A 27994-nucleotide genomic window follows, 5' to 3' on the forward strand; every position below is an offset into this window, starting at 1 on the left:
AGTTATCTCATGGGATTCTTATGGAGATCAAAAAATTAAAACATGGAAACTTGCTTGGAGATATTAACTAGGTAAATCATTAGAATGAATAAAGATCTTTCCTTTAAAATTACAGGGCAAGTTAAATTTACCAACTTTAAAAATAATGGTGAAAGACTGTTAGAACAAAAATTGGCTATCAATACATCATTGCACATTTGCTGAGCCAGTGTTACAAAGGAATTCAGCCAATGAGTGGGAATATGGGTGGCTAGGGTTACCAGATCTCTGTGGATGAAGCTGTTTCTCTCCAGATACTCCATCCCTTCACACACATCCTGACACATGCTCAGCAGCACGTCTCTACTGAAATGACCTTGTCTCTGTCGGAGGAAATTCAGAAGGCAGCCCCTTTCCATGAACTCGGTAACAATGTATATTGGTTTCTGCTGGGTGCATACACCATAAAGCTGCACTAACTTCGGGTGTGTCAGTTTCCTGGGAAGGAAGACATATATATAGTTACTACAGGAAAAGAAACTACCAAGTTTCTTTTTAATACAAAAAGAGGGGCCACTTTTTAATACAAAAAGGTGAGCCAGAAAGATGATAGCAACTTACATCATCACTTTAGCTTCTTCTATAAAGTCCTCCTCGCACATTGCACCTTCCCGAATAGCTTTGATTGCGACTTTGTACTGGGCTCGCCATTTGCCAAGCCTCACCACTCCAAACAGTCCACTTCCCAATTCCCTCATAAAGGTCAGCTCTGAAGGGTTAATCTCCCATTTCTCTGCAGGACAGAAAGGGAAAGTGTTCATATTTAAAAAGGAAAACGTAGCATGAATCAGAGAGGGGAAAAAGAACCTATAACCAAGATCAACCTCAAAATTACTGGATAACACTGTAATAATTCCTGGTAAAACACAGAACAGACTTGAAACCTGCATCTGAACTGCCAAAGGTGGGGAGGATGAATCCCTTCTAACCAACATGAAATGAAGAAGGCAAGACAATTCTGCATAACAAGCTAATAATAATATAGCCTGAAAGTTAAAGGTACTTTTGTCAAACAAACACTTCCTTCTTTACCACTCTTCCTTCTCAGGTTTTTTTTTTTTTCTTTTTCAATTCCATCAAGTTGGAAATAATCTAATCTGCTGTTTTAAAGGCTTTTGCCAGAAGCAACAAAGACAATTAAGTTGGAAGCTTTCTTTCTTACCTCCATCCTTACTCACGTTCTTGTAACCAATAAAGCTAGTGAGAACCAGGAAGGGCTCTGATTTATTTTAGATGTTAACATGATAATGCTTATTTTTCACTGACAGAAAGTTTTCTATGGAATTATGAATAATGATAAAAATAGAATACCTAGGCTGCTATGGTTTTAAGTATAATTATCTAAAAACCTATACTATAAACTTATAAAAACAGTTCCAGTACGTGAAATAGTACACATCCAAATTTATCTTATGACAATGGATTCTTTTCAAGGAAAATTAGCCATGCAACCACAAAATAAGAGTTACCATAGCTGAATCCTGCAGTGGTGGGTGCATTCTTCCCTTTCACACTAACTGGGTACCGAAGCCGGGTGACAAGTCCTAATAATCAAAGAAAGCGTTGCAGTCAAACTCATTCACAATCATTCTGCTTGGTCACATGCTACAGGAAACTCACTTAGAAAATTCATCATTTATTCATTTACTGCATCCTCTGTGTGTACATACAGCACTGTGCTATATGCTTTTATTCATTCAACAAACATTTTCTTTTAAATACTACAGTGTTTAACAGGCACCATGCTAGCTTTCTCTTTTTTCAAATATTTTAAAGGATGTTAAAAGGTTTCTAACAGTTATTTCGTGTTCTTTTCCAATATGAGAGCTGAACTATGAAAGGGAATTATATTAGTCTGCTAAAAATGAAAGTTATTCACCCGACATGACTCAGTATTAGCAATCTTAGCATAAAAATCGGGCTCTAGGATAGCAACAACTGGGAATACCAACTACTGGAAATCAGTGTGGATCTTTTAACCCAAGTAGCATACAGCGCTAAATAAGAAACAGCAGGTGTCTCTTCCATAAACACCCATAGCACTCTGTATTTCCTCTACTACAAGATATCTCAAAGCAATTCAAAATCGTTATGTACTTCTCTGTCTCCCCGCAAGTGGTAGGGTCTGGGAAAATCAGGATCAGTGACTACACCTAGTCCACCACAGTCTCCCCAAAGCCTGGCTCTGTTTCTGGCATGCAGTAGGCACTTGATATATGTTTGTTGAATGAATTGAGATGACGGTGAAGAATAAAACTTATACAGGAACACGGAAGAAAAAATTAGGGAGCAAAAACACCAAAAAAGAAAACAACAGAATGAGATATAAATTGATATGAAATCAGTTCCTGAAATGTTAAACACAGAGTTATCATACGATGCAGCATACCCATAACTAGGTAAATACCCAAAAGAAATGAAAACATATTTCCACGCAAAAACTGGTACACAACTGTTTATAGAAGCATTATTCATAAGAGAACAAATGTGGAAACAACCCAAATGTCCATCAACTGATGAATAATAAACAAAATCCATACAATGAATTATTTGTATATCTGGCCACAAACCAATTTCTAACAATGTGTTCAGGAAGTCCATCACAGCAATAAACATTAATGGTAATTTACATTGTCTAGAATCCCTAGTGATATTGTCAGCAATTTTTTTCCTTAACATCATTATATCTATAGTTTGTACATATCTAGGCTGTGTCTTGGCTTCCATAAGTAGATGAAGCATGACTTTCTAATACAACAGGTGGATGGTAAGATAATCCCCCTATACTTGGAGGTAGAGGGGTTGATCCTGTCTCACCATTTAGCATTATTATACTCAATTTGAAACTGTTATTTTATTTAAGAGTTAAATGTAGACTTGTATGCTGGCCTGAGAACCTAAGCGTTCCACAAATATTGTGTTTGGCTCTGGGTTGTAACTCAGTAACAGGTAGAAGTTATTGTGCAATTACTATGTGTCAAGCCCTGTTCATTTTGTTTATATTATCTGATTATTTCAATAAACTCGTGATGTATGTTTTTAAAAAAGGGAATGGAATACATCTACATACTACAACATGACAACGTCAAAAACAGTTAAGTCAGAGAAGCTAGTCACGGAAGACCACATATTGTATAATTCCATTTATATGAAATGTCCAGAATAGGCAAATCTATAAGAGAGACAGAAAGTAGGTTAATGGTTGCCTGGGGCTGGGCTGGTGAAGGGGGATGGGATGACAATTATTTGATACAAGATTTCTTCTTGGGATGATGACAATGTTCTTTAAAAAAATTAGATTATGCTGATAGTTGGCACAACTCTGTAAATATACTAAAAACCACTGAATTGTATACTTTAAATGGGTGAGCTTTATAGTTGTAAATTTTATCTAAATAACTGTTACTATTATCTGAAAAAAAAGTAAACAGTCACAAAATAATAGGCTTTGCAAAGGGTGCCTTCAATAAAATTTCAAAATTTTTCATAAGTTGGATGAAGCACTGGGCTATCCCTGCCCAGTTACATTTTTAAAGTCAAAGGCTGGAAATCTTTCTATATAATCCTGTGGAACTTTAATTTTCATGAATGTGGTTTCTGTTATTTTTTGGTATTCAGTTTGTTCCCACTCTGGTGGTAAGTGTACCAGAGATTCAAGATGGTTAACTTGTGGGACATGATTACTCTAGTCTCTGGAAACCTATAGCATAGGACTGAATCCTGACTTATCTGGCACCTTCTGTGACTATTCTGAAATAGACATATCTTGGACTTTAGTATCAAGGACATATATACCACATAAATGTGAACTTTTTTAACTTTTAAGTTCAGGGTTACAAGTGCAAATTTGTTACATGGGTAAACTTGTGTCATGGGAGTCTGTTGTACAGATTATTTCATTACCCAGGTATTAAGCCTAGTACCCATTAGTTGTTTTTCCTGATCCTCTTCGTCCTCCCAACCTCTACCCTCCAAAAGACTCCAGTGTGTGTTGTTCCCCTCTATGTGTCCATGTATTCCTGTTATTTAGCTTCCACTTACAAGAGAGACCATGTGGTATTTGGTTTTCTGTTCCTGTGTTATTTAGCTAAGGATAATGGCCTCCAGCTCCATCCATGTCCCTGCAAAGGACATGATCTCATTCCTCTTTTATGGTTTCACAGATTCCATGGTGTATATGTACCAGATTTTCTTTATCCTGTCTATCACTGATGGACATTTAGGTTGATTCCATGTCTTTGCTATTATGAATAGTGCTGCAATGAACACCCATATGCATGTGTCTTTATAATAGGATGATTCATATTCCTTTGGGTATATACCCAGTAATGGGATTGCTGGGTTGAATGGTGCTTCTGTCTTTAGGTCTTTGAGGAATCATCACACTGTCTTCCACAATGGCGGAACTAATTTACACTCCCACCAACAGTGTATAAATGTAATGTGAACATTTATTATATACCACTGGAATAACTCATGTCCTAAGGTCAAGATAGAGCTTTTTATAAAACTTGATATTATTTCTAATTTTTCCTTGTATGTATCATTCCTTTAATATGCAGTAATTTTAAATCAACCACATTCTACAATGAACTAACTATAAAATAAAACTGCTCAAGGAATTAATCACACTACCTGATCATTTTAATCACTACCTTATATTCGAAGTAGGTTTTCACAGCTCACTTACCTGCTGCATTGTGCTTATGATATTCAATAATCTCAGGAATGGAGCCAAAAGCATGTTTTTCAGCTAGGTAATACTTCTTTGGAGATGTTGTTGTTTCCTTTATATGATAATGCCTGAAACCCGATGAACCTTCTCTAGAACAAAAATCAAAATGTGTCAGAACCAAGTTGAAATAACAGAACTTCATTCTTAAGATGTTTTCTACAAGGGCAACCACAGGGTCTCGATCCCGTCTATTCCTGGCACAAATTTTACTTTCCCCTTGTTCTTCTTAGCTTCGTCTTTCATATTAGCATGTCAAAGTTTTTAAAGTACTCACTGAAAACATACTTGGCCCTTTGCATGAGATTTTGAAAGAGAACATTTATGAATTCCATTTAACAACAGTTGGAAGTCTTAAAATAGCTATTAGCAGCTACTGCTTTTTGTTCCTGCTGTTGCATAAACTTACAAATGCCTAGAACACTTAAATCGCCAATAGTGAATAAATTAGACTTTTAAATATTCAACTTGAGGTACCTTTCTAGAGCACAGATCTTCTCTAGTCCTCTCTTGCTAAAAATACTTTCAAGATGACTCCTGTTGCTCTTAGGGTAAAGCTCAGACTCACTGACATTGACATGAACTTGCCTCTGCTTCAACTCCGAGGCTTCTCTCTCCTCCTTTCACTCTGTGCTCCCATTCTACCACACAGCTACAACATACTTTTCAGTGCCTTGAACTCACCATATACTCTCTCCCCTCTAGGTCCAGGCAATTTCCTGGGTCAGAAACACTCCGTCTCCTCCCTCCAAGTTTTTCCCGCTTGCCTATCAGGTCTCAGCCTGGATGTCACTTGGGAGAGCGTTCATGACTAACTCAAGATGTGCCTGGGCTGTGTACCATCCCCCATCCCCAAACCTGCCACACACACACATTACCCTCCCACATGGCACTTACTACCATCACTGTCTGTTACTGGGCTGCAGCACCTACTAACTTACTGGTGGGCAGGGTCTCTGCCTCCTTTGCTCATGTTTTTATCCTTAGTGACCAGCACAGTTCACTATAAATGTTTGTTGAATGTTACTAAAGTTATTATAGCCATACTCAACAAATATATATGAAAAACTAGAGGGAAAATTACTGAAAATATAAATACAAAAAACAGTATATACACTTTAGAAATCAAGTTCAGGTTTTCTTTTTAATGGTGAAATGCTGCATATTTTTATGAAAATTAGGAATCCATATAAACTACATAGGAAGTTCATGCAAAAACTCTAAATTATAAAAAAAAAAAAAATGGCAGGATTACTCACCCTCCAAACTTGGTATAAAGGGAGACTGTGTACAAGCCTGGTTGACTGGAATCCCTTACCATAAAACCACCTTCTTTATCCTAAAATCCAAGTTCAGAAAAAAAATTTTTTACTCTAATTACTAATAGCATTGCCATGGAGAAGACTAAAGAACCTAATATTATAATTTTATGATTATTCTTCTTTCCCAGAAAAAATGCCTTGAAGAAGCACAACTTACCAGTAGGGCCCCTTGGTTTCTCCCACCCACGTGACTTTGTACTTCGAATTACTGCGCTAGGAGAGTAGTTCAAGAAATCACACTCAATTCCCCACAATCACAAATCCTCACGAATGGTGAGACATTTCAATCAGATAATCTCTCAGTGCCCTTCCAGAACTGAGAGACAAGATTTTGCAATTCCTGTAAGGCCTGGACATGTAGGAAATATGTCATGGAAAAATGTATTTCTTAATGATTGGGTTTCATTTCATACATTTTTTTGTATTTGTTATCAGCTTTGATTCCTGACTCAGTACGATTTTCAATCCACATTGAATTTTCCTATAAATGTCTCAGTGCTGTTTATAAGAATGAATTTAAAAATTCTTAATTCTCTAGAAGTTGAAGTTAAATATCAGTCTTTTTTTTCTGAGACAGAGTCTCACACTGTTGCCCAGGCTGGAGTGCAGTGGCGCGATCTCGGCTCACTGCAATCTCCACTTCCTGGGTTCAAGCAATTCTCCTGCCTCAGCCTCCCGAGTAGCTGGAATTACAGGCATGCACCACCATGTTCAGCTAATTTTTGTATTTTCAGTAGAGCTGGGGTTTCACCATGTTGGACAGCTTGGTTTCGAACTTCTGACCCCCAGTGATCCACCCGCCTTGATCTACCAAAGTGCTGGGATTACAGGCGTGAGCCAACACACCCAGCCAAATATCAGCCTTTACAAAAGGAGAGATCGAGGCACAAATAACTTAAACAGAGAAAATCAATAGTTGGAAACAATGCTAAAGCACTAAAGGTCAAATCTTTCTCAGGTTCCAAGCTGAAAAGCAAGAAATAGACCCTACGAACCTCAAATACCTCTCTGTCCAGTAACACTACCATCAATCTCTAGTATTTAAATTGCTTTAAAATGAAGTGTGTCCTTTATTACTTGAAAAATAAAATAAATTGTACTCTTCTTGACAGGAAAAACAATGGAATTAAATAAGGCTCCACAAATATATCTGATAACAATTAGGGATACTAATTGTAATTGGTCAGTAAAAAGTACAACAGAGGCCGGGCACAGTGGCTTATGCCTATAATCCCAGCACCTTCGGAGGCCAAGGCAGGCAGATCAGTTGAGGTCGGGAGTTCAAGACTAGCCTGGCCAACATGCCCCACCTCTACTAAAAATACCCCATCTTTACTAAAAATTAGCCAGGCGTGGTGGTGCGCGCCTGTAATCCCAGCTACTCGGGAGTCTGAGGCAGGAGAATCACTTGAACCCCGGAAGCGGAGGTTGCAGTAAGCTGAGATCACACTACTGCACTCCAGCCTGGGAGACAGAGAGAGATACTATCATAAATAAATAAATAAATAAATAAATAAATAAATAAATAAAGTCTAACAGCAACCCACTTATTTATTGAAAATTTATTCTGTTCTAATATTCTAGCATACTAACGTATTTAATCATCAAAACAGTCCTATTACATAGGTACTATTGTTATTCCCACATTACTTCACAGGTAAGGAAATGAGAACAGAAAGACTGGCTGGGTAATTTGCACCAGGTCACGCAGCTAGTAAGTAGCAGAGCCAGGATTTGGTCGCCAGGCTGCCATTTAGCTACTCACTCCCCTACATCTGCCTCTCACTGTAGGGTCTCCAGAGAGGCATGGAAGAATCCTGTGGGCATGGTTATGTGTAGTTAGAATCAAGCAAAGTCACCTACTATTATTTTTTTAACATCAACTACAAAAACAAGCACTCAACAAAATCTTGACACATGATAATAAGCAGGAGGGAAAATGAGAAAGCATGAGTTTAAAAGGCTGGAAACAATAACTAAATAGAATACTAAATCAGAAATGCAGAGAATTGTAGACATCATCTTCTAGTCTAACTCCTTTTCTTAACAGATGCAAAAAGTAGACTAGAAAAGTCACAGGTAGTCCCAGGTCCCCTTACTCAGCACAGAGTAGTTCCTTCTATACATTTTACCCTTTCATTTTATTTATTTTTAAAGGTATAGCAATTTCAGCACATTTATTTCTAAATGGAATTAAACATCTATTAACGCTTTATTTATAAAAGACATTATGTAATATCAATGTAAATTATTTTAAAATAACTTCAAGCCAAAAAAAAAAAAAGAAATACTTAAGTACTAAAAGTCAAGGTAGCAAATGATCAATCAGGAAGAAAGCATTAGAGTAAGCTTGCCCCTCATGCTAAGGAAAGTGAAAGTGCAACAACTGCAGCAAAATGAGGATGAGCCACTACAGGAGACTCTCCCGGCCAGGGAATACACTGCTGCAGAACTCAGAGATTGCAAAGACCTTTAACCAACTACTGGCTGGTCCTAGCACAGTAGTGTTTACTACTAATCGATGACAACCAGTTACAGATTTCTTTTTTCCTTCTCTACTCCCACTGCTTCACTTGATTAGCCTTTAACCCATTTATGCCTAGTGCTCATTACTGGAAAACTAAGCTTGTGGGAGTTATTTATATCCTACTGCTCAAAGTCATCACCAAGGTCTGATTTTTCACACACAAAAAATTTGCAACCTCCAGCATAAATTAGCTAAAAAAAAATAAATAAATACCTAGGGAACCCCTGGCTGCTTGGATGGTCTAACTGCGGGACACAGTGGGTGATGGTATTTCCCTAGCCAGGAATGAAGCAGAAAAAAAATGAGTGACATTACTACCTACCCAGCCCTGCAGCAACGCCTTCATAATGCAAGGCATACACAAGGGAATTGTAGCTTTATGGCCTGGATCATTCTGGCTGTGACAGAGGTTTGGCCTAATGAAGGAAATTTACCAGGAGGGACAACCTAGTAGTGGTCAGTGGAAAGCCCCAGGGGCTTCTCTAAGAATTAAGAATGAAGTAAACCATCTATGCTCAGGTTTTCACGGGACTTGATAAAGGAATTTTTACTTCCAGCATGAAAAATAAATTGCTACAGGGTATGCTGTGCTAACAAAAGGGAAAATGAAAACTATCTGAAAGCTGGCAATGACAATTCTTTATGAAAGCTGTAAGGTTTGCTCCTGTGTGCCTGTATGCCTATATGTCTATATGTGTTATGTGTGTGTGACATTTCTATGTGATCTAAGAAAACCTTTCGTAAATGAAACTAGTTTTTAAATTGTTGGTAAAATAAAATAGAAACATCTTCAGAATTTAATTCAGACATTTTGCCTAGATCTACTGGTCAGACAGGTTTAGGTTGTCTCTGCTTAAGGTCATAAAACTGCTGCTTCTGTGACCTTCTTGACACTTGCTTGACTTGTATGTGAGCTTAATTAAAATTAATCACTTCCTAGATTTTTTACTGGAAATTAGTACCACTAAGAATTATAATAGTAGTTAGTGTATGTAATTAAAACTACTAGATGTAAGAGAAACAATTCTATATACACAGTGTATAAAGAAAGAAAGAAAGATGAGTCTTTGGTGAAGAAAGCTACATAAAAGATAGGATATGGTTTTTGCTTAAGAAAAAGTAATTTTTTCTAGTTTAGAGGTTATTTAAAGGTTGTTTCAAAATGAAGGAAAAAAATGATATAGATAAAACTAAATGGGTAGAAAGAGAATGAAGAAAAAGAAAGGAAAGAGTCATGGAACTTGTCCCAGCAGGGAAGAAATCTTTAGATGGTTATTAAAAAAATCAAATGAATAAAATGGAAATTTATGGGGTTAAAACAAGGGTCTTAATACAACACTATTGAAGGTTGTATGGATCAAAAGAAGCCCCTGCTGGTTCCCCAACATTAAAGAGCCCAAAATTAGTTTGCTATATCCCCAGTCTGTAGAAACTTAAAAAGCTAAAAGACAGAGATTATAATGATAAGGCTGACCAACAATTGTTTCAGGGCAAAACTGAAGCAGGCTAATCAAGATAAAGACTGACAAAAGGGCCAGGGTCGCTTGGCTCAACCTCCTGCTGAGAACCTAAAGCCTTTTGCACAACAGAGGGTAAAATGTTCTGGAGGTAGAGAAAAGAAGTTCCTAGGACTAAAACATAAAATCATAAGGGTTTATAAGACTATGAAAGTTGGAATGTTTGAACAGGCTTTATGTAAAGTAGCTGTGTCTCCTTTAAATGTTTTATGGGAATGAACATTGTATCGGACGCGGGAATGTTTCTTCTACTGTAAAACACAGGGCATGTAAATCTGCCCTTCAAGCAATATTAATTGGACATGATAAATGGGAGCCAGTATGACTGCCCAAGCTCATAGCGTAGAGCAAGTTGGAATGCTGGTAGGGACAAATTTTCTACTTGATAGTCCTTTGTTGAGTGTTTACTAGGTCTTACGGCAAAGGCCAGTTAGCACCTCCCAGTGACAACTACTGGGACTCTGGACTACAGAACTTCTACTAGAGGGGCATTTAATGCCTTGCTATGGATGCTAACTATAGCTACATCTATGACTGAAGAACATAAAATGATCTTGACACCTGAAATATCCATGCTGTCTCAGGTGATGTCAGAGGAACACTCTAACGGAGATAGCAGTATCTAAAAGAGTTCCATCATAAAATGGAAATGGTTGATACAGGATCACGCTATCTGGTGGGTGCAAGGAGGAGACACTCATGAGCAGGGGGGCTTCTCTAACCCAAAGACTGACTCTGGAACTGTGTGAGTAGCTGCTGGATTCTACAGTGCCCAATAAACAGCTCTCAACTGACCAACCAAGAGTTGCTAGGTTTGTGGATGGCGCTTCCAAGGTGAATGGACAACATCCTGTGTGGAAGGCTGCTACTCTGAAGAAAAGTCAAGAAAATGTGTTTTTGTGTGTTTTGAACTATTTAAAGCTTACAGCAATTGAGTAAAGTATACTTTTGAGAGCCAAACTGAAGCACTAACTATTCTCTCTACCTGATTTCTTCAAAATTTAGAAGTTATTTGTGAGTATTCTTATTTTGTGGCAATATAGTTACTTGCATAAGTTCAATAAGAATATGTTTTCTTTTGTAACAGGACACACTGGGGACACCACTGCTACAATAACCACACTGGTTATTTTACCAAGGCTTTGGGCATATGAAATTGTAAGGGCCAGTTTCAAGGTGTAGCATGTAGGAAAACAGCCTGTTACAAGGCAAGAGTGATGTAACCTTGAAGTGAAACCGCAATGATGACCAGTGCTCGATCCCCACTTATCAAGGTGTTCTGCAGCAAGGTGTTTAAACAATGCTTTCATAAAGATGCTTATCTAACCTCACCAGTGGTCACATGTGTTGGTAAGAAAGGCTTAAGATACGTCCAGCTGCACATGTTTCACCCTAAAAGTCTGCTATATAAAGAATAATGTCTGGAGGGCAGGTATGGGGATAACTGTCCTGAGGCCACCCATGATTACTTCTGTTTGTAAGTCCCTATTAAATATTTCTTTCTAGAAACTGAATTTGTCAGCCTCTTTCTTCAGCCTCTCAGCTCCCTCGGCCTCTGGGAATAGTTTTGCATAGACTTGCTCACTGCTGAACATATTTAGAAAGAGAGATATGTGGAACTACTTATTATGGACTCATTAAAATTAATTTGCCCTTAAGCCAAACCCACAAGTACAAACACTTACTTCACTGCGGAGGAGTTGCTCTGCCTTACTTCTATTCATATTTCTGCAATACCATCTGAACAGAAAAAACAATACATTTCAGGCCTCAGGTTTTTAGGATATATTTTATTCTTTTCAGAATTAATAAGGTAATTCTGCTTATCAATAATAAATATAACAAATAAGAACAAGATATCACTCATAATTTCAATAATAGACAACTAATAATTTTGATGTATATACTTCCAGACTTTTTCTACCCATATTTCTACGAAAACATGTATGTATGCCCATATTCTTATGTTTTATTAAAGTGAGATCAAACTACATAGGCTATACTATAACCTGAATTTTTCATATAACATTATAGGATATTTTTGCAAATCAATATAAGTCTACATATGATAGTATGCATGTGTCATAATTTATTTAAGCTCTTCTTCACTGTTCAACATAAAAATAATTTTTAATTTTTCACTACTAGAATCATGGCAAGACTGAATCTTACTCCACTGACTAAAACATGCAGGAAGTGTCACTTTGTATTATTATCTGTAACTCAAACTAAATCTTATTCCAAGCCCTCCTCCTATCAATATGGCAGCAGATTTCATCTCAAGTCTTAATGGAGGCTCCCTCAATGAATTTCACAAAGGTCCCAGGTGACAAAAGAAACAGCAAAACATAAGCACAGGCCTCCTGGGTCTTCAGACTTGCTGGTTTCCAGCAGAGCCCCAAGCCCTGTGGTTGCCCAAGACTCTATTGTAGAAATGTCTACTATGACCGAGCAGCTGGTCTTCCCTCCCACCAGATCTTTCCACCACCCTGTGCCACATCCCAAGGCCCTGCCAATCTGTACCTCTTCTTCTTTTTTTGAGACAGAGTCTTGCTCCATTACCTAGACTAAAGTGCAGTAGTGCAATCTCAACTCACTGCAAACTCCACCTCCCAGGTTCAAGCGATTTTCCTGCCTCAGCCTCCTGAGTAGTTGGAATTATAGGCATGCGCCACCACACCTGGCTAATTTTTGTATTTTTAGTAGAGACAGGGTTTCACTGTGTTGGCCAGGCTGGTCTCGAACTCCTGGCCTCAAAGGATCTGCCCACCTTGGCTTTCCAAAATTCTGGGATTACAGGCATGAGCCACTGTGCCTGGCCCTGTACCTCTTCTTATCCTTTGGAAAGCCCTTTTCTTGATACTGTCATTAACCACCTCATCCTCAGAGATACTTGCCTCTCTCTACTTTCCCCAGCATAATCAATCCCTCCATGTGGTTTAAGCAAATAGGCCATAAGAACGTAAACTTAGACAATTTTCTTCAGTCTTTGGTTTTAAACTTATTTTGTTAGATCCTTACTTGTTGGCAAGGAATTCTCCACCACAGTCATATACCCTGAGAATTCAAATGTTATAAAATCAGCTCAGCTCCTCTGGACATTTAAATTTCCCAGTACTGCGTCAGCCTTCCATAACAGAACCAGCACCTGCTTTTGGCCCAGCAAAAACCCTAACAGGGAAACACAGGCTTTCCCTGACTGAAACAAGGGAAAAACACAAACAACAAAAAAGACAATACAAGATCTTTTTCTGTCCAGATTCTTTTATGTAGTAGCCAAATGCAAATTACAGCCTCAATCCAAGCTAAAGACTGTTAGATATTTTATTTGGAATCTGAGGTGTTGAACCAGGCCTCAGAATTGTCAACATCTCATTACATGGACCCCGCTTTATAAAATGAGACCAAGTTCAACAAAATTGCAGTTGTGATCAATACATTCCTGAATGCAATTGAGAAATACAATAAATTAGGAGAATAGAATTCTGTCCCTAATGCTTTTCCACTGATAGAAGAAACATTTGTCAAGTGCCAAAAACATTCACAAAAATTAACTAAGGAAACACACCTGGAGCTTTAATTATGAATTATAAAGTAGCAGGATTTGAGAGATTGAAAAAAGTTATTAAAAACAGAAGATCCAGTCCATCTTCATTATAAGAGTAAGCAAAGGTGGTTTCATCTTGGGTTCAGATATAAGAAATCAGTGAAGCTAAATTGTAGCTCTCAAGAGGAAACTAAACATAAGATACTCAGAAAAAGGAGGAGGTCCCTTCCTCACCTACTATATTCCAGCTCCTCAGAAGGAGGAGGAAAGAAGGAATCCACTGCACAAAGGGAAGGCTCTTGAAAATCCTGTTCTGAGGGGTCATTTTTATGGTGTTGGCAAGTTCCCTGGAAAGGATGTTCCCCTCTTTAGGATATCAGTTCGGACCTTTAAGTGTCTGTTGAAAGACAGAAAGGAGGAAGGAGTCGTACACAAATAAATAGAAGAATTAACTCATGGTCGGGATTTTCTAACAGTTCAGTTCTTGGTGGCTTCTTTCTCCTCTCCTGTGATTATCTATCTCCAGGCAAGAAAAAAAAAAAAAGACAACAAAGGCTCCCCTGAATTCTCCTGTCAGGAAGAACTATACACACAGGTAAAATGTGACACAGATACCACACACCTCTATAAAGGAATACCTGAGGCCGGCTAATTTATAAAGAGAAGAGGTGTATTTGGCTCATGGTTCTGCAGGCTGTACAAGAAGCATGGTGCCAGCACCAGCATCTGAAAAACGCCTCAGGCTGCTTCCACTCATGTCCGAAGATGAAGGGAGCTGGTGTGCAGACATTACATGGCAAGACAGAGAAAGCAAGAGAAGACAGAGGCACCTGGCTCTTTTCTCTTTGTTTTTTTGAGACAGAGTCTTCCTCTGTCGCCCAGGCTGGAGTGCAGTGGCGCGATCTCGGCTCACTGCAACCTCCACCTCCTGGGTTTAAGTGGTTCTCCTGCCTCAGTCTCCCAAGTAGCTGGGACTACAAGTACATGCCACCATGCTCAGCTAATTTTTTTTTTTTTTTTTGAGACGGGGTTTCACACTTGTTGCCCAGGCTGGAGTGTAATGGCACGATCTCGGCAACCTGCACCTCCTGGGTTCAAGCAATTCTCCTGCCTCAGCCTCCCAAGTAGCTGGGATTACAGGCACCTGCCACCACGCCTGGCTAACATTTTGTATTTTTAGTAGAAATGGGGTTTCACCATGTTGGCCAGGCTGGTCTACTGACCTCAAGCAATCTGCCCACCTCAGCACCCAAAAGTATTGGAATTACAGGCATGAGCCACTGTGCCAAGCCCAGGCTCTTTTCAACAACCAGTTCTTGTGGGAACTAAGAGTGAGAACTTACTTCCTTGAGAATGGTACCAAGCCATTCATCATGAGGGAGAGCTCTACCGCCATAATCCAAACATCTTCCCCCAGGCCCCTGCTCCAAAATTGGGGATCAAATTTCAACATGAGACTTGGCAAGGTCTCCAGATGCAAGCCACAGCAGTCAGGTGCTGCTCTAAGCACATTACATTTATCACCTCATTTCATCCTCACAACTCTTAGGAGGTTAAGTGGTATTATCACCACTGTTTTGCAAATGAAAAAATTGAGAAACAGAGAAGCAAAATATATCTCAAGGGCATACAGCTAGGAAACAGCAAAGTCAAAAACTGAACCAAAGGTCTGGTCTCAAAGCCTGTGCAGTACTAAAATGGTTCCTATTGACCTTTTAAAGATGAGAAAACTGATTCTAAGAGGTTAAAATTTGCTACTGTTATGCCAATCAATGGGTCCTGAAGTAGAACACACACCCAAGCCTAATTCCAATGCTGGGAACAACCATGTTGCCAGCGCAGCAGTCCGGAGACAGGAGAAAGAGGGCCCAACAATTGAAAGAAAAACCTTTGGCCGGGGGAGGTGGCTCATGTCTGTAATCCCAGCACTTTGGGAGGCCAAGGCCAGTGGATCACTTCAGGTCAAGAGTTTGAGACCAGCCTGGCCGACATATTGAAACCCTGACTCTACTAAAAATACAAAAATGAGCTGGGTGTGGTAGTGGGCACCTGTAATCCCAGCTACCCAGGAGATTGAGGCAGGAGAATCACTTGAACTTGGGAGGCAGAGGTTGCAGTGAGCTGAGATCGCACCACTGCACTCCAGCCTGGGTGACAGAGTAAGACTCTGTCTCCAGAAAACAAAAAAAAAAAAAAGAAAGAAAAGAAGAAAGAAAGATAAAGAGAGAAAGAGAGACAGAGGGAGGGAGGGAGAGAGGGAGGGAGGGAGGGAGGAAGGAAAGAAGGAAGGAAGGAATTCAAAAGCAGCAGGTTGAAGAGTAAGGATTAAAAAAAGAAAAGCATGCCACAGAAAAGCTTTATTAGAGGCTAATACCTTTTGATGAAGGAACTATACATCTAGAAATTAGGCCCTGAATTTGTAGGTCATTTGTCAGATTGTTCTTAGATATTAAATCCCTAATGTGAATTAGTTTTTCAGATTAGCTAGTTACCCCAAAATAGCAGTGTCAATAAGGAAAGAAGAGGTTTGAGGGCATTTCATCTTTTAACCCGGAAAGGTCAGACCCTTGCCAAGCTTCTTGGTGAGAATGGGTGAGAATAAATCATAAAAAGAAGACAAGAGGTAGAAACAAAGGAAAAACATAAAACCAACCAGTTATACATCTTAGCTTGTTCTCTAATTCTGCCCTTCTAACTATGCCACCCACTCAAAGCCTTTATCCTAAGCTTTTTCCAGTCCTAAGGGCCCTTTCATTTCTGTCACCTTCTCCCTTTACCGTCTTTCCACCAAGAACATCCTGTTATTAACCATCACAATGAATCTGCTTTCTTTTCCAGCACTGGTCTCTCCGATCTTCTCCTCCCTACACTGTTGACTGCATATGGAAGTTAGAACTAGGTTACTGATAACACTAGGAGCTGCGGGCCTGGAAATCCTGAGTTCAGCCCAGTGACAGTCTGTGGCCTGGGATTCCTCCTGGGCCCAAGCAAACAGCAGAACTATTCACTCCACAGCTGCCAGAGGCTTTTTTTTTTTTTTTTAATACTTGAGAACATTTAAGTTGTTGTGATGGTTAATATTGAGTGTCAACTTGATTGGATAGAAGGATGCAAAGTATTGCTCCTGGATGTGTCTGTGAGGGTGTTGCCAAAGGAGATTAACATTTGGGTCAGTGGACTGGGAAAGGCAGACCCACCCTCAATCTGGGTGGGCACAATCTAATCAGCTGCCAGCATAACCAGAATAAAAGCAGGCAGAAGAACTTGGAAAGACTAGACTGGTTTAGTCTTCTGGCCTACATCCTTCTCCCGTGCTGGATGCTTCCTGCCCTCGAACATTGGACTCCAAATTCTTCAGCTTTGGGACTCAGACTGCCTTCCTTGCTCATCAGCTTGCAGACGGCCTATTATGGGACCTCACCTTGTGATCGTGAGTCAGTACTCCTTAATAAACTCCCTTTTATATATATACATCTATCCTATTAGTTCTGTCCCTCTAGAGAACCCTGACTAATACAATTGCGTTACAGGATGGGCTTTGGCCAAAACAAAACAAAACAGAACATGGAGTAGGAAGACAGAATAGGGTCTCTGCCTGCCCACATGGGAACAGGTTTCCCCTTGGTCATCTACTGGCCACAGTACAAAGGCCATGTGGATTCCCTGGCCTCTGAACAGAATGCAGTGGCACTCCCACGCTGGAGACTGAAGTACAGAGTTATGCAGAGGAAGAAAATTTCTTGGAAGAGAGAAAATTTCCAAATTAAGGTACATTTGAAACACTCGAGGCCATGAATCATAAACTTCAATATTGAAAAGCCTCATCTGAAATCACATGAGTCATAAAAGGAGTTCTCATATTTAGATAAGGATTATCTGGCTTCCAAGCATCCTCTTTCCCCAAATTCACTCAGTTCTCCACGCTATCGCTTTAAAACCAGGCCCAAGTTTTCACCTTTTAGCACCTTCCCTAATTCTAAGGATTTTATAATTTTTCCAAAAATCTATTTGACTTAAGGGCAGAAATGCTACTTTATTTATACATTGTTTATACTCTCTCCTACTTCTAAAATTACTTTGAGAGATCACACCCACTGAGCACTGTGGCTTTTTCAACTTGTTAACCCTTTTCTAGATGTTAAGGTACACTTATGGTATAGCAAGTGACATGAAGAGAGAAACAGCTTGTTGTTGCTGTTGTTTTTAAGGAAATGAATGAAGCATCAATACGTCACCTCAGAATGACCATAAAAGAGCATTCGATGTATATGAGCCTCACATTACAACTTGGCCACACACTGCTAGTGGGTATATAAATAATACAAGTTATCTGGAAAGCAATTTGACAGCATGCGTTGGGAACCCTAACAATGTTCATGTACAGCCTGTAGCCCAGCACATAGATTTTAGAGATCCAGTTTAAGATAAGAAACAAGAGGTTATCCCATTTTTTAAAAAATATAGCAAAGGTACCTAAAACAACCTAAACCACACAAATAAGGAAATGATTACATAAATTATTGGACATCCACGTGCCATCTGCCTGGTTATGTTCCTAAGGCCATACATAATGCTTGATACATGCTAAGATCTCAGTAAATATTTAATAAATGTATGATCAAATGAAATAAAATGTAGCTAGGAAAATGTTTTCAAAGAATATTAAAGTGTATGAGGAAATAAGCATGATTCTATCTTTTCAAAAACAGTAAGAAGATTGAAAGGAAATATACTAATGTTGACAAAGGTCAACTCTAATTAATTTGAGTAATTTTTTCTTATTAACATTTCCACTCTGTGAACTGTTCTGCTTATGTCCTGAATGAATGGACATGATCTGTATTTCAAAGTCAGCTAATCTGTGATTTATTTCAAATCAATTCAATTATGCTTATGTAATTTATGTACATAAGCTTATGTAACTCCATTCACACAGTACCTTCAGGAAAAATGTATTATAGAGATTAATTCTCAGTCTTTTACCACATCAGACAATTGAATTAAGGATATTTTAGCACCCCCTTCAAAGAATCATGAAAGATATCCATTAATCTTCAAAATGCCTTACATAATTAGGAAAATGAAAACTTTCTGATTTTCCACATTCACAAAATAAACATTTACTTACTCATATTGATCTAAGTTGTTTGATTTCTTTCCCGTTACATAATTACTTGGGATATATCCTTCATTCCTAGAAATAAGAAAAATACTTCAGGTAAACTAAGATTACTTTACTGGGAGGTTATTGAAAGAAAGAAAGATTATTGCCTTTTGAAATAAAGCATAATATTGCTTAAAGCTTACAAGAAAGACTAGCTGACCCCCCAAAATTCAGTATCTGTAATTCACTTGACATTTTACAAAGTACTTTCACTTTTGGTCCCCATAAAAATTCTGGGATAGGCAGGCATTATTATACCCATTTTCCGGTGGGGAAACTAAAGCTTAGAAAGATTATAGGATTTTTTTTTTCCAAAGGTCTTAAAGTTAGCCAGCAACAGGGCCAGAACTCAAACTCTGGACTTGTGACTAGCTCCTGTGCTCCTCCAACATTCCACAATACTTCTCCAGAATTCACAATTTTGGTGGTATGTGTTAAAGAAACTACTACTTGAGAAAAGTCAAAGTGTTGGATTAAAAATACCCACCACTCTAATACCTCAATAGTTCTTACAGAATAGTTTCACAAATGATAATTCCTGGCCTTTCGGTCAGTATCATTTAGGGCACCTGTTAAAACAGCAAATTCTTGGGTCATAACCCAATAAATGTGAACTGAGAAGACCTATGTGAGGTCAAAAAATGTCCAATTTTACCCCAAATGACTTTCACACACATCACAATTTAAGATGCACTCTATGTCAGTAGGAGCTAGGGTTTTCAGCATAAGAAAAGAGATACACATATAAAATTTAAAAATTGTGTAGAAACCTTATAATCTTAAATTTGAATTTAAAGTATTAGTAAGAACTCATAATACACACACACACACACACACACACACACACAAATGTGTGCATACAGGTAGCTCTGTTGCACTGAGAAAGGCCCAGAAGGAACGTCAACCCAGCAGCAGTTAAAATCTTAGCATTGCCACTGTCTCTAAATACCATTTGTGACTAAAAGGAGCCAGTCCTCCTTAGAAAAATGTCAAATTGTGTCCAGGTGCAGTGGCTCACACCTGTAATCCCAGCACTTTGGGAGGCCAAGGCAGGCAGATCACTTGAGGCCAGGAATTCGAGACCCGCCTGGCCAACATGGCAAAACCCTGTCTCTACTAAAAAATACAAAAATTAGCTGGGCGTGGTGGAACATGCCTATAATTCCAGCTACTTGGGAGGCCGAGGCACAAGAATCACTTGAACCTGGGAGGCGGAGGTTGAAATGAGCCGAGATCACGCCACTGCACTCCAGCACTCCAGCCTGGGAGACAGAACAAGACTCTATCTCAAAAAAAAAAAAAAAGAATAGAATAGAAAAGAAAAATGTCAAATTGTAAGTTTGGCCAGAAAAATAAATACAAGATAACTTGAGCCATTTCATTGAGCCAGAAAGTAGGAAAGAAAAACTAAAAGTGTCCTCTACCAAAAACAGCTACCATCGACCTAATTTGGCCAATTCAAGCAAAGAGAATAATGGTGGCAATGGATTGGAACCAAATATAAAAGTATCCATAATAACACTAAAAATAAACTGTTGGTTACCATTGTTATCACTAGAGAAAGCTCAGTCATCAACTCATTATTCTGAAAACTAGTAAAAGTTTAAGAATCCAAATTTCATTTTTCCTTTCCTTCATGAACTAAATGAATTGGTAGATGAGGCAGTTCTTCTTTAGAGAACTACTAAATGCAGATGGAATGACTAAATTAGGAAATCACCATTTTGTAACCCCTAATGAAATAATGACTCTAAGAAAGAATCAATAATGAACCCCCAACATCAGGGTAAACACCAATGAAGAACTTTATGACAGAGGAACAAGTCTGACACCTGAACCACTAAGCAATCTTAGCATTATTAAAAGTAGGACAGCCAGAGATCACCTTCTAATGTGATCAAGCCTCTAGCTCTACTTGCCAGTTCACAAGAAATACAAGAAACACAGGCATATTAAGTGACACCACAAGAAAACAATCCGTTTAATCTAGATTATGGCTCATTTTAGTGTTAAATGACCTGCTTTCATCAATAAATCAAAAACGTAGAATAAGAGAAACATAAGAGATATATTAACCAAAATGCAGTGTGTGGGTCCTGATTTGAATAAACCAACAGTAAAAATAAGTATTAGAGCTAATCGGGGAGACTGGAATTACGTAATTGGTTCCATCCTTAGACCTGGGCCAGAGAAGCTCTTGCTCTGACCCCACACTTTTGAGAGCTCTGCAAAAGCGCATGTTCCCTCTGACCTGTGTTCCCATGCTCCTTTCTGGGTAACTAGGACCCCAGAACTCCCTGCTCATTTCCAAGGTCTACATGGGCCTTCTACTGGTCCATCTTCCAAAAACCAAATTATGCTGGCTGGCCATGTGCATTCCCTTTTACTGAGGCTGAAGGTGTGGCCATGATGCAGGGTAGCTTTTGCAAGCCATGCAGTAAGAGTGTGGGTGTACAGGTTGGAAGATCCATATGGTACATGAGAGGCAGAGCCAGGGCAGGAGGGAAGAAAGAAGAGAGGTAGCCCCCAGAGCCAGCTTTCCATGCACTGCAACATTCTGGCACAGAGCTCTAAATCCAAACCCTGCCTTTCTTGTCACTATGAAAGGGTATTTGTCAAGTTGGAGGATAAAGTTTGTTAGCTTGATTTATAACTCCTAAATACTTAGATATATGTTATGTGGATTTTCATTTGTACTCTTCCTCCAGGTACAAAAATATTAACGGAAAGTCTACAGACGATCTTATTTAAAATACTATTATTAAGAATGATAATGACATGGTGGTGTTTTTTTAAAAGTCTTTAGAATTTAGATTTAGGAGTGAAATAACATGATGACTTGAATTTACTTTTAAATATTCTAGAAAAAAATGGAAGGATTAGACTGGCAAAATGTTGGTAATTTTTGAAGTCAAGCAAAAAGAGATTCCATTATACTATTATATACTTTTTGGATGCTTGAAAATTTCTACAACAAAAAAAATTAAAAATAGAAATCAATCTTATACAGCATCTGATAAAGAGAAGCAGTGACAACCTTCTTGTAAACATGGAATAAAAGGTTAAGAGTTGCAAACAAGTTAATAATGCACAGCAAAACAGCACTCATATATGCACCATGCCTAGGAATCAAGCAGAAGAAAAGGACCCTGCCTAAACCAGAGGTTTCCACTGCTTCTCCAGAAGTGAACTGAGGAACAGTGACTTGAAATTGGGGCTGGGGCTGGGAGGTGAGAGGGCAGGTGGAAGAAGAGTACGCTCTGGCAGGACAAAAAGTTCTCCTCTTCTCATCCACTGGAACTCAGAGTATAAGTGGGACTGCACTGCAGAGGTAAACACAGGATACAGAGTTTGCTTATGAATCCTGCAAGATACTCATCCCCTATAGCTACCCCTATCTGCCCATATATTTATCAATGATAGGGCTGAAAGGACTGTTTCCTTTAAATCCTAAATTAACTTGTACAAAAAAAGCTTGCTGTTTAATTTCCTGCATGTACATACGTATATATTTTATATATACATACACAAAAACATGCACACACATATAGACACACACATATACCTATATATATTCTCTTACTCCTCCATATATTCATGGAGAGAAAGAAGTGAGAAGAGGCTTCATTACACTGTGTATGTGTATGCATACACACACACACATACACATATGTACATATAGAGAGAGAGAGAGTCTAAGGAAAAAATTACAATAAACTATTTCTTAGAAAAATCTAAGATTACTTACTTATGGCAGGTGGGGACAAAATACAAAATTTAATTTCCCTCAAGGTCAAAATAATCATATTAAACATGTATCAGATGAGAAAGAGACCAATGTATTCTAACTTTTGAAAAGAAGTGATTGATCAATTTGCATTTACTGAGTGACCACTAAGAAAGGACTGTGTTACTACAAAGTAATAAGGTGTGCTTCCATTTATGGCTGGTGAAATTAGTCTCATTACACGATAGTTACGACTTATCTTCTTCTCACTCAACACTTGACTCCCACCTACCCACTGCATGTCACACACAGAGAGGGAATACTTACCCATATTTATCTCTTGCTCTCCACCAATGAACATCATTCTTTTCTAAAATGAGATACTCTTGGCCTCTCTCTAATCTGAGATCATGTCCTTCTGTCGCTTGGAAATCATACATGGCTACAACGATTTCTTCACTGTTATCTTCTTCTTCTAGTGGAATTGGTGGGGGAGGCCTTCGCTAAACAAGGAAGATAACATTTGAAAGTTTAGTCTTCTATATGAAACTGATCATGAATCAAAACACTAAATGAGTCATATATCACCACAGAATAAAGTAGAAACCTCAAGTCTACTTACTATAATCCAACAAACTCTCATGAAGAAGAGTTATTATAATTCCTGTTTCATAACTAAGGTAACAATGATTTAATTAATCCACTCAAAGTCACTCATATCAGATCAAGTCTTGAATGGATCCAAAGTGCATGTTTCCTCCACTATACCCCACTCTTGAAAGGCATATCATTATATCAGTGAAGTCACTTCTTTGTCACACTGTGGTCTTAAGACTGAAATATTTATCTAAAGTCCCACTCCTCTTAATACAACTCTTTAAGTGAAAATAGAGGCAAAATGCCAGATGATAACAGGATCTCCAATGATAAAATCTCATACAATTAAATTGGTATTATTTGACATCACAAAAAATTGAAATAAGCTATAGCACATCTGCTTCTGAGACGGTCCTAGGGGAAAATTGTGTCACATCAATGAATAAACCGCATACTCAATAAGCCACAAACACTACCAAAACTTAAGACTTAAAGGCTTAAAATGTAAAGATTTACTATCAAAAGCTAAAGACCACCTACCTTCTTTGTTTCTGGTGCTGGAGGTAGTGCTTTCCTTATACCTGAAAATGCCAACAACAAAAACAGGTTAACATGCTATCTACCAATAATTGATAAAAATAAGATATTGGTAGTTTTAAGGAAAAGTGGGAATTAACACACAGACAAGCAGCACACTCTGACCAACTCTGGTGTATGCTGCTTGTATCTCTACAAGAATTAAAATTTTTAATTTTAGAATTAAAAACTGCTATTATAGCTGGTTTGTATTTCTGCCTTTCTGAACAGACTATAAATGCTACAGGGATTGAGGCCAGGCCAGTTCTTTGTATTCCCACCACTGCATAAACTGGGCACTCAGCAATGCTCATGGAATCAAACATTGAAATCATGACAACACTGAGAAATTAATCAGCTTGGCTGTCCTTTCCTCTACAGCCCACAGTCCTAGAGTTTTGGCTGACACATGGCTACCCAAGATAAACAATGTTTCCCAGCTAGGTGTGGCAATGGGACCAAATTCTAATCAAAGGATTCTGTGTACAAATGGGGTGTGCCATTTTTAGATCTCATCCCTAAAAGGATTTCCCATGGGCATCCTTGACCCCCTTCTTTCTGCTTCCAGGAAGAGAGAAGACTGCTAGAGCTGGAGCAACCCGAGGAACCACTGGAGGAACACCCCCAGCCCCGGGTCACCCACCTATCACCTCTGGGTTATTACATGAGATTGAAATAAATTTCTCTCTAGTTTAAGTCACTGTAACTTTTGGGTCTCTTTTTACAGCAGGTCAGACTGTGCATTCACTAATACCAAACCTTAAGACATTAAAAAAAAAATAGGGAACAATAAGAGCCTTAGAAACTTGGGCTTCCTCTTTAATGTGCTAAGTTAATGTGAGGATATCCCAAGAGAATCAGGGTGCCAGGACTCATAGAACTGAGGGCTGGATGGACTGAGAAGGTCATCTGATCTGGCCTCGTTCATAATACAGCATCCCTGCCAAGTAGTAGTTCTGCTCATATCCAGAAGCTCTGTCAGTTCTGATGGACCCAGTGAGCATTCTGCATGGCACCAGCAGGAAACGGTATATCCAATCATTACTATGGTTGTCCTACTACAGCACTAGTAACTTAACAATCTCCATGTATTTTTAGCTTATGACTAAGGGTCTCTCATTCCCAGGATTTGTAAAGGTTTTAGGTGTCAAAATTAACCTTAGACATTGTTCATCTCAACATCTACATGTGAGTATCATTATGACATCTTACTGTTCTAACAGACTGAAGCCACTACTGAAATCCATACTGCTATACCCCATCAAAATGAAAACAGCCCTAATCAGACTGTGGATGCACTGCCACATGAGGTTTCTAGCTCCACATCTTGGTTTATTTGTTGAAGAACATTAATGCTTTTCAAAGCTGCTGACAGTGCCACATTAGGCTCACACTTTCAATGGATTCATTTTGAACAAGATTCAATATTGTGATAAAAGCTTCCCAAAATAGACCTTTTGATTCCATGAGAAGGTCCCACTGTAACTAAATATAATTTTTCTTACAAAACACACCTACCCTACATTTTCACTGTACTAGAAAGTGTGCTGTACTTAATCAAAACCATGTCACTTTCTTACCATACCAATAATATGTTCATTCTAAGCACAATATAATTATGGAATAAAATGAATACTTACTACTCTCAAAAAGATTGTATTTTTCACATCCGGGTGCTAATTTTTCAGTTTGTCTACAACACTGATAACTTCCATCTGTCCAGAATTTAGGATGATATTTAATCATAATATTATTGTTGTTCTTTATTTCTGTAATTCACAGATATAGTAATTAATAGTGAAATACAAAAGCAACTACAGAATGTTTCATAAATAACAGTGTCGATCATTACTTATTTCTTGGATACTATGTTTACTATAAGAACGCCCTTAGATCACAGGACTCAGCATTTAGAAAAGCTCTATAGTTCTCTTTGACCTCTTCTTTTTTTGTGTGAAGCACCCTTGTTAGCAGAAATGACTGCTGTTACACCAATGATGGATAAATGCAAAAGCCAACCTGCCACCATTTTGTTCTGCAGGAGAAGCAATGAGGACTATGCAGGACAAATCATCCATTTAAACCCTTCATGAATATGTCATTCTGTCCACGCCAAATATTGACTACATGGGCACTTTGTTAGAAAATACCAAATTCTGGGCCGGGCGCAGCAGCTCATGTCTGTAATCCCAGCACTTTGGGAGGCCGAGGCGGGCAGATCACCTGAGGTCAGGAGTTCAAGGCCAGCCTGGCCAACATGGTGAAACCCTGTGCCTACTAAAAATACAAAAATTAGCCGGGTGTGGTGGTGGGTGCCTGTAATCCTAGCTACTCAGGAGGCTGAGGCAGGAGAATTGCTTGAACCCAGGAGGCGGAGGTTGCAGTGAGCTGAGATCACACCACTGCACTCCCGCCTGGATGACAGAGTGAAACTCTGTCTCAAAAAAAAAAACAAGAAAACACCAAATTCTGTTATTATAAAAGCTTGTGCTTTATCACCTTCAGATATATTACACATTAAATGAGAGCGTGCTTTTCTTAGAAACTATATGCTACTAGAAAAAAATCAGATTTTAAAAAGGGAAGTTATATTCGATATGCTGGTATAACTCACAACAACAGCATATCCTTGGAGAAACATTTACTGTAGATTGAGATTACAAATGCAATAGATACATTAGCTGTATTTCTGTCTTAATGATAACAATATTACATCTCCTCCAATTATATACATAGTAATATTTCATTGAGTTTTACCTTCTTTTAACTTCTTCACCCACAGGTCCCTGCTCTGTGGACTAGGTGCAAAAATGTAAAGTGTGTTAGCATCATGAACAACCTAAAATAAAACAAAAGATGGAATTGGTGAGGAGGATTTAGACACAGCACTTCTGTCTAGCACAGAACCCTTGGTACTACAGGCACCAATAAATGATTCTCAAATAACTGAAAGTCAATAACTTCATATCCAGAAAACCCAGGTTACTTTCTTACAAAAGCACAAGTACTTCTTCATTTCTACATTAAGTAGAATACACATTTTGCAAAGGACCATGTTTTATAGAAAAAAAATAAAGGCCAGGATACTTCATTAATCTCAGTATTTCTTTCAATCCAATTAACTAAAGTTCCTTAGATAAACTTGGTGTAACAGAGATTCAGTATTTCTCTAAATAATATTTTAGATGAATGGACTACTCCTTCAGCATCACTCTTATAGTTTCCTTTTGCCACTATCAATAATTGCAGTAGCTAACTGGATTAAGCACCGACTACACCAGCACTGTGCTGTGTGCTTTACAGACCTTAACTCAATTAATCCTGCCATCAAGGTACGAGTTTTTCTATTTTATAAATGAGAAAATAAAGGCCTACCCAGGCTCCCATTCCTGTGTAACTTCAGCAGATACCACTCATGCACCACACACTGCAGATGCTGTCCCCTGATGTTGTACTGCCTAATCTGCCCATCGCCATTTGGCTGGTAATCCAGAAAGCCAGAATTCAGACTCCAGAGCCCAGCCTCTTAACCAGAGTGCCTCACTTAGAGAGGTAGTCCTTGGTGGGCAATTAAATAGTCTTATTTTTAACATTTCTAATATTATTAATAAGATAACCCTGGGAAACTAAGCCAGAAATTTTGTCATTTTATTCTTCATGGTCAGTCACGAGGCAGAAAAACCGTCTAGACTGTTTAAAAAGTAATACATGGCTGGAAACCTCCCTTTGTCATGTCCACACCCACTGGATTGAAAACCAAATAGCTCTTTCATTGATAAATGGTTATCACTAACCATATTCAATAGATAATTCCTTCTTGTTCATTTAAATCAAAGGAATGTACTTTTTTTTTATTTTTTTTTTATTTTTTCTCCTTAGAGACGGGGTCTTGCTCTGTTGCCCATGCTGGATGGCAGTGGTGGAATTACAGCTCACTACAACCTGGAACCCCCTAGGCTCAAGTGATCTTTCCACCTGAGCCTCCAAAGTGCTAGGATTACAGGTGTGAGAGCCACGGTAACCAGCCAGAAATGCACTGTAATAGTAATGTGAACACCATAGAACAAATGATGCTATATACCATTCAGCACCTTGCTGGAACCGCATAAGACACAAAAATGAATCTGACATGAAGCCTATTTCCAAGACAAATATAGAAATACCTTATTACAAGACAGAAAGTGAGCCATGATATCAGAGCGATAAAGTGCTAAAGGAGATGTGAAGAGATGTGTTTCCTCATTTG

At 38.6% G+C, this 27994-nt stretch overlaps 1 protein-coding gene across 2 annotated transcripts in view; it reads right to left on the minus strand.

Annotated features, from left to right (window-relative positions):
- TEC (tec protein tyrosine kinase) overlaps positions 1-27994 on the minus strand; it is a 130925-nt gene that overhangs the window by 9286 nt on the left and 93645 nt on the right. For both annotated transcript variants that reach the window (XM_024246119.3, XM_054553884.2), the window contains exons 4-14: positions 26506-26587; positions 25389-25517; positions 23713-23753; positions 22903-23078; positions 18813-18878; positions 11823-11877; positions 6031-6110; positions 4730-4863; positions 1509-1583; positions 601-772; positions 261-477 (exon numbers count right to left, since the gene is read on the minus strand). In XM_024246119.3, coding sequence (XP_024101887.1) covers positions 261-477; positions 601-772; positions 1509-1583; positions 4730-4863; positions 6031-6110; positions 11823-11877; positions 18813-18878; positions 22903-23078; positions 23713-23753; positions 25389-25517; positions 26506-26587 — 1227 coding nt within the window. The remainder of the gene's footprint in view (positions 1-260; positions 478-600; positions 773-1508; positions 1584-4729; positions 4864-6030; positions 6111-11822; positions 11878-18812; positions 18879-22902; positions 23079-23712; positions 23754-25388; positions 25518-26505; positions 26588-27994) is intronic.

Source organism: Pongo abelii, chromosome 3 (genome assembly GCF_028885655.2).
Source record: "Pongo abelii isolate AG06213 chromosome 3, NHGRI_mPonAbe1-v2.0_pri, whole genome shotgun sequence".
Lineage (NCBI taxonomy): Eukaryota > Metazoa > Chordata > Mammalia > Primates > Hominidae > Pongo > Pongo abelii.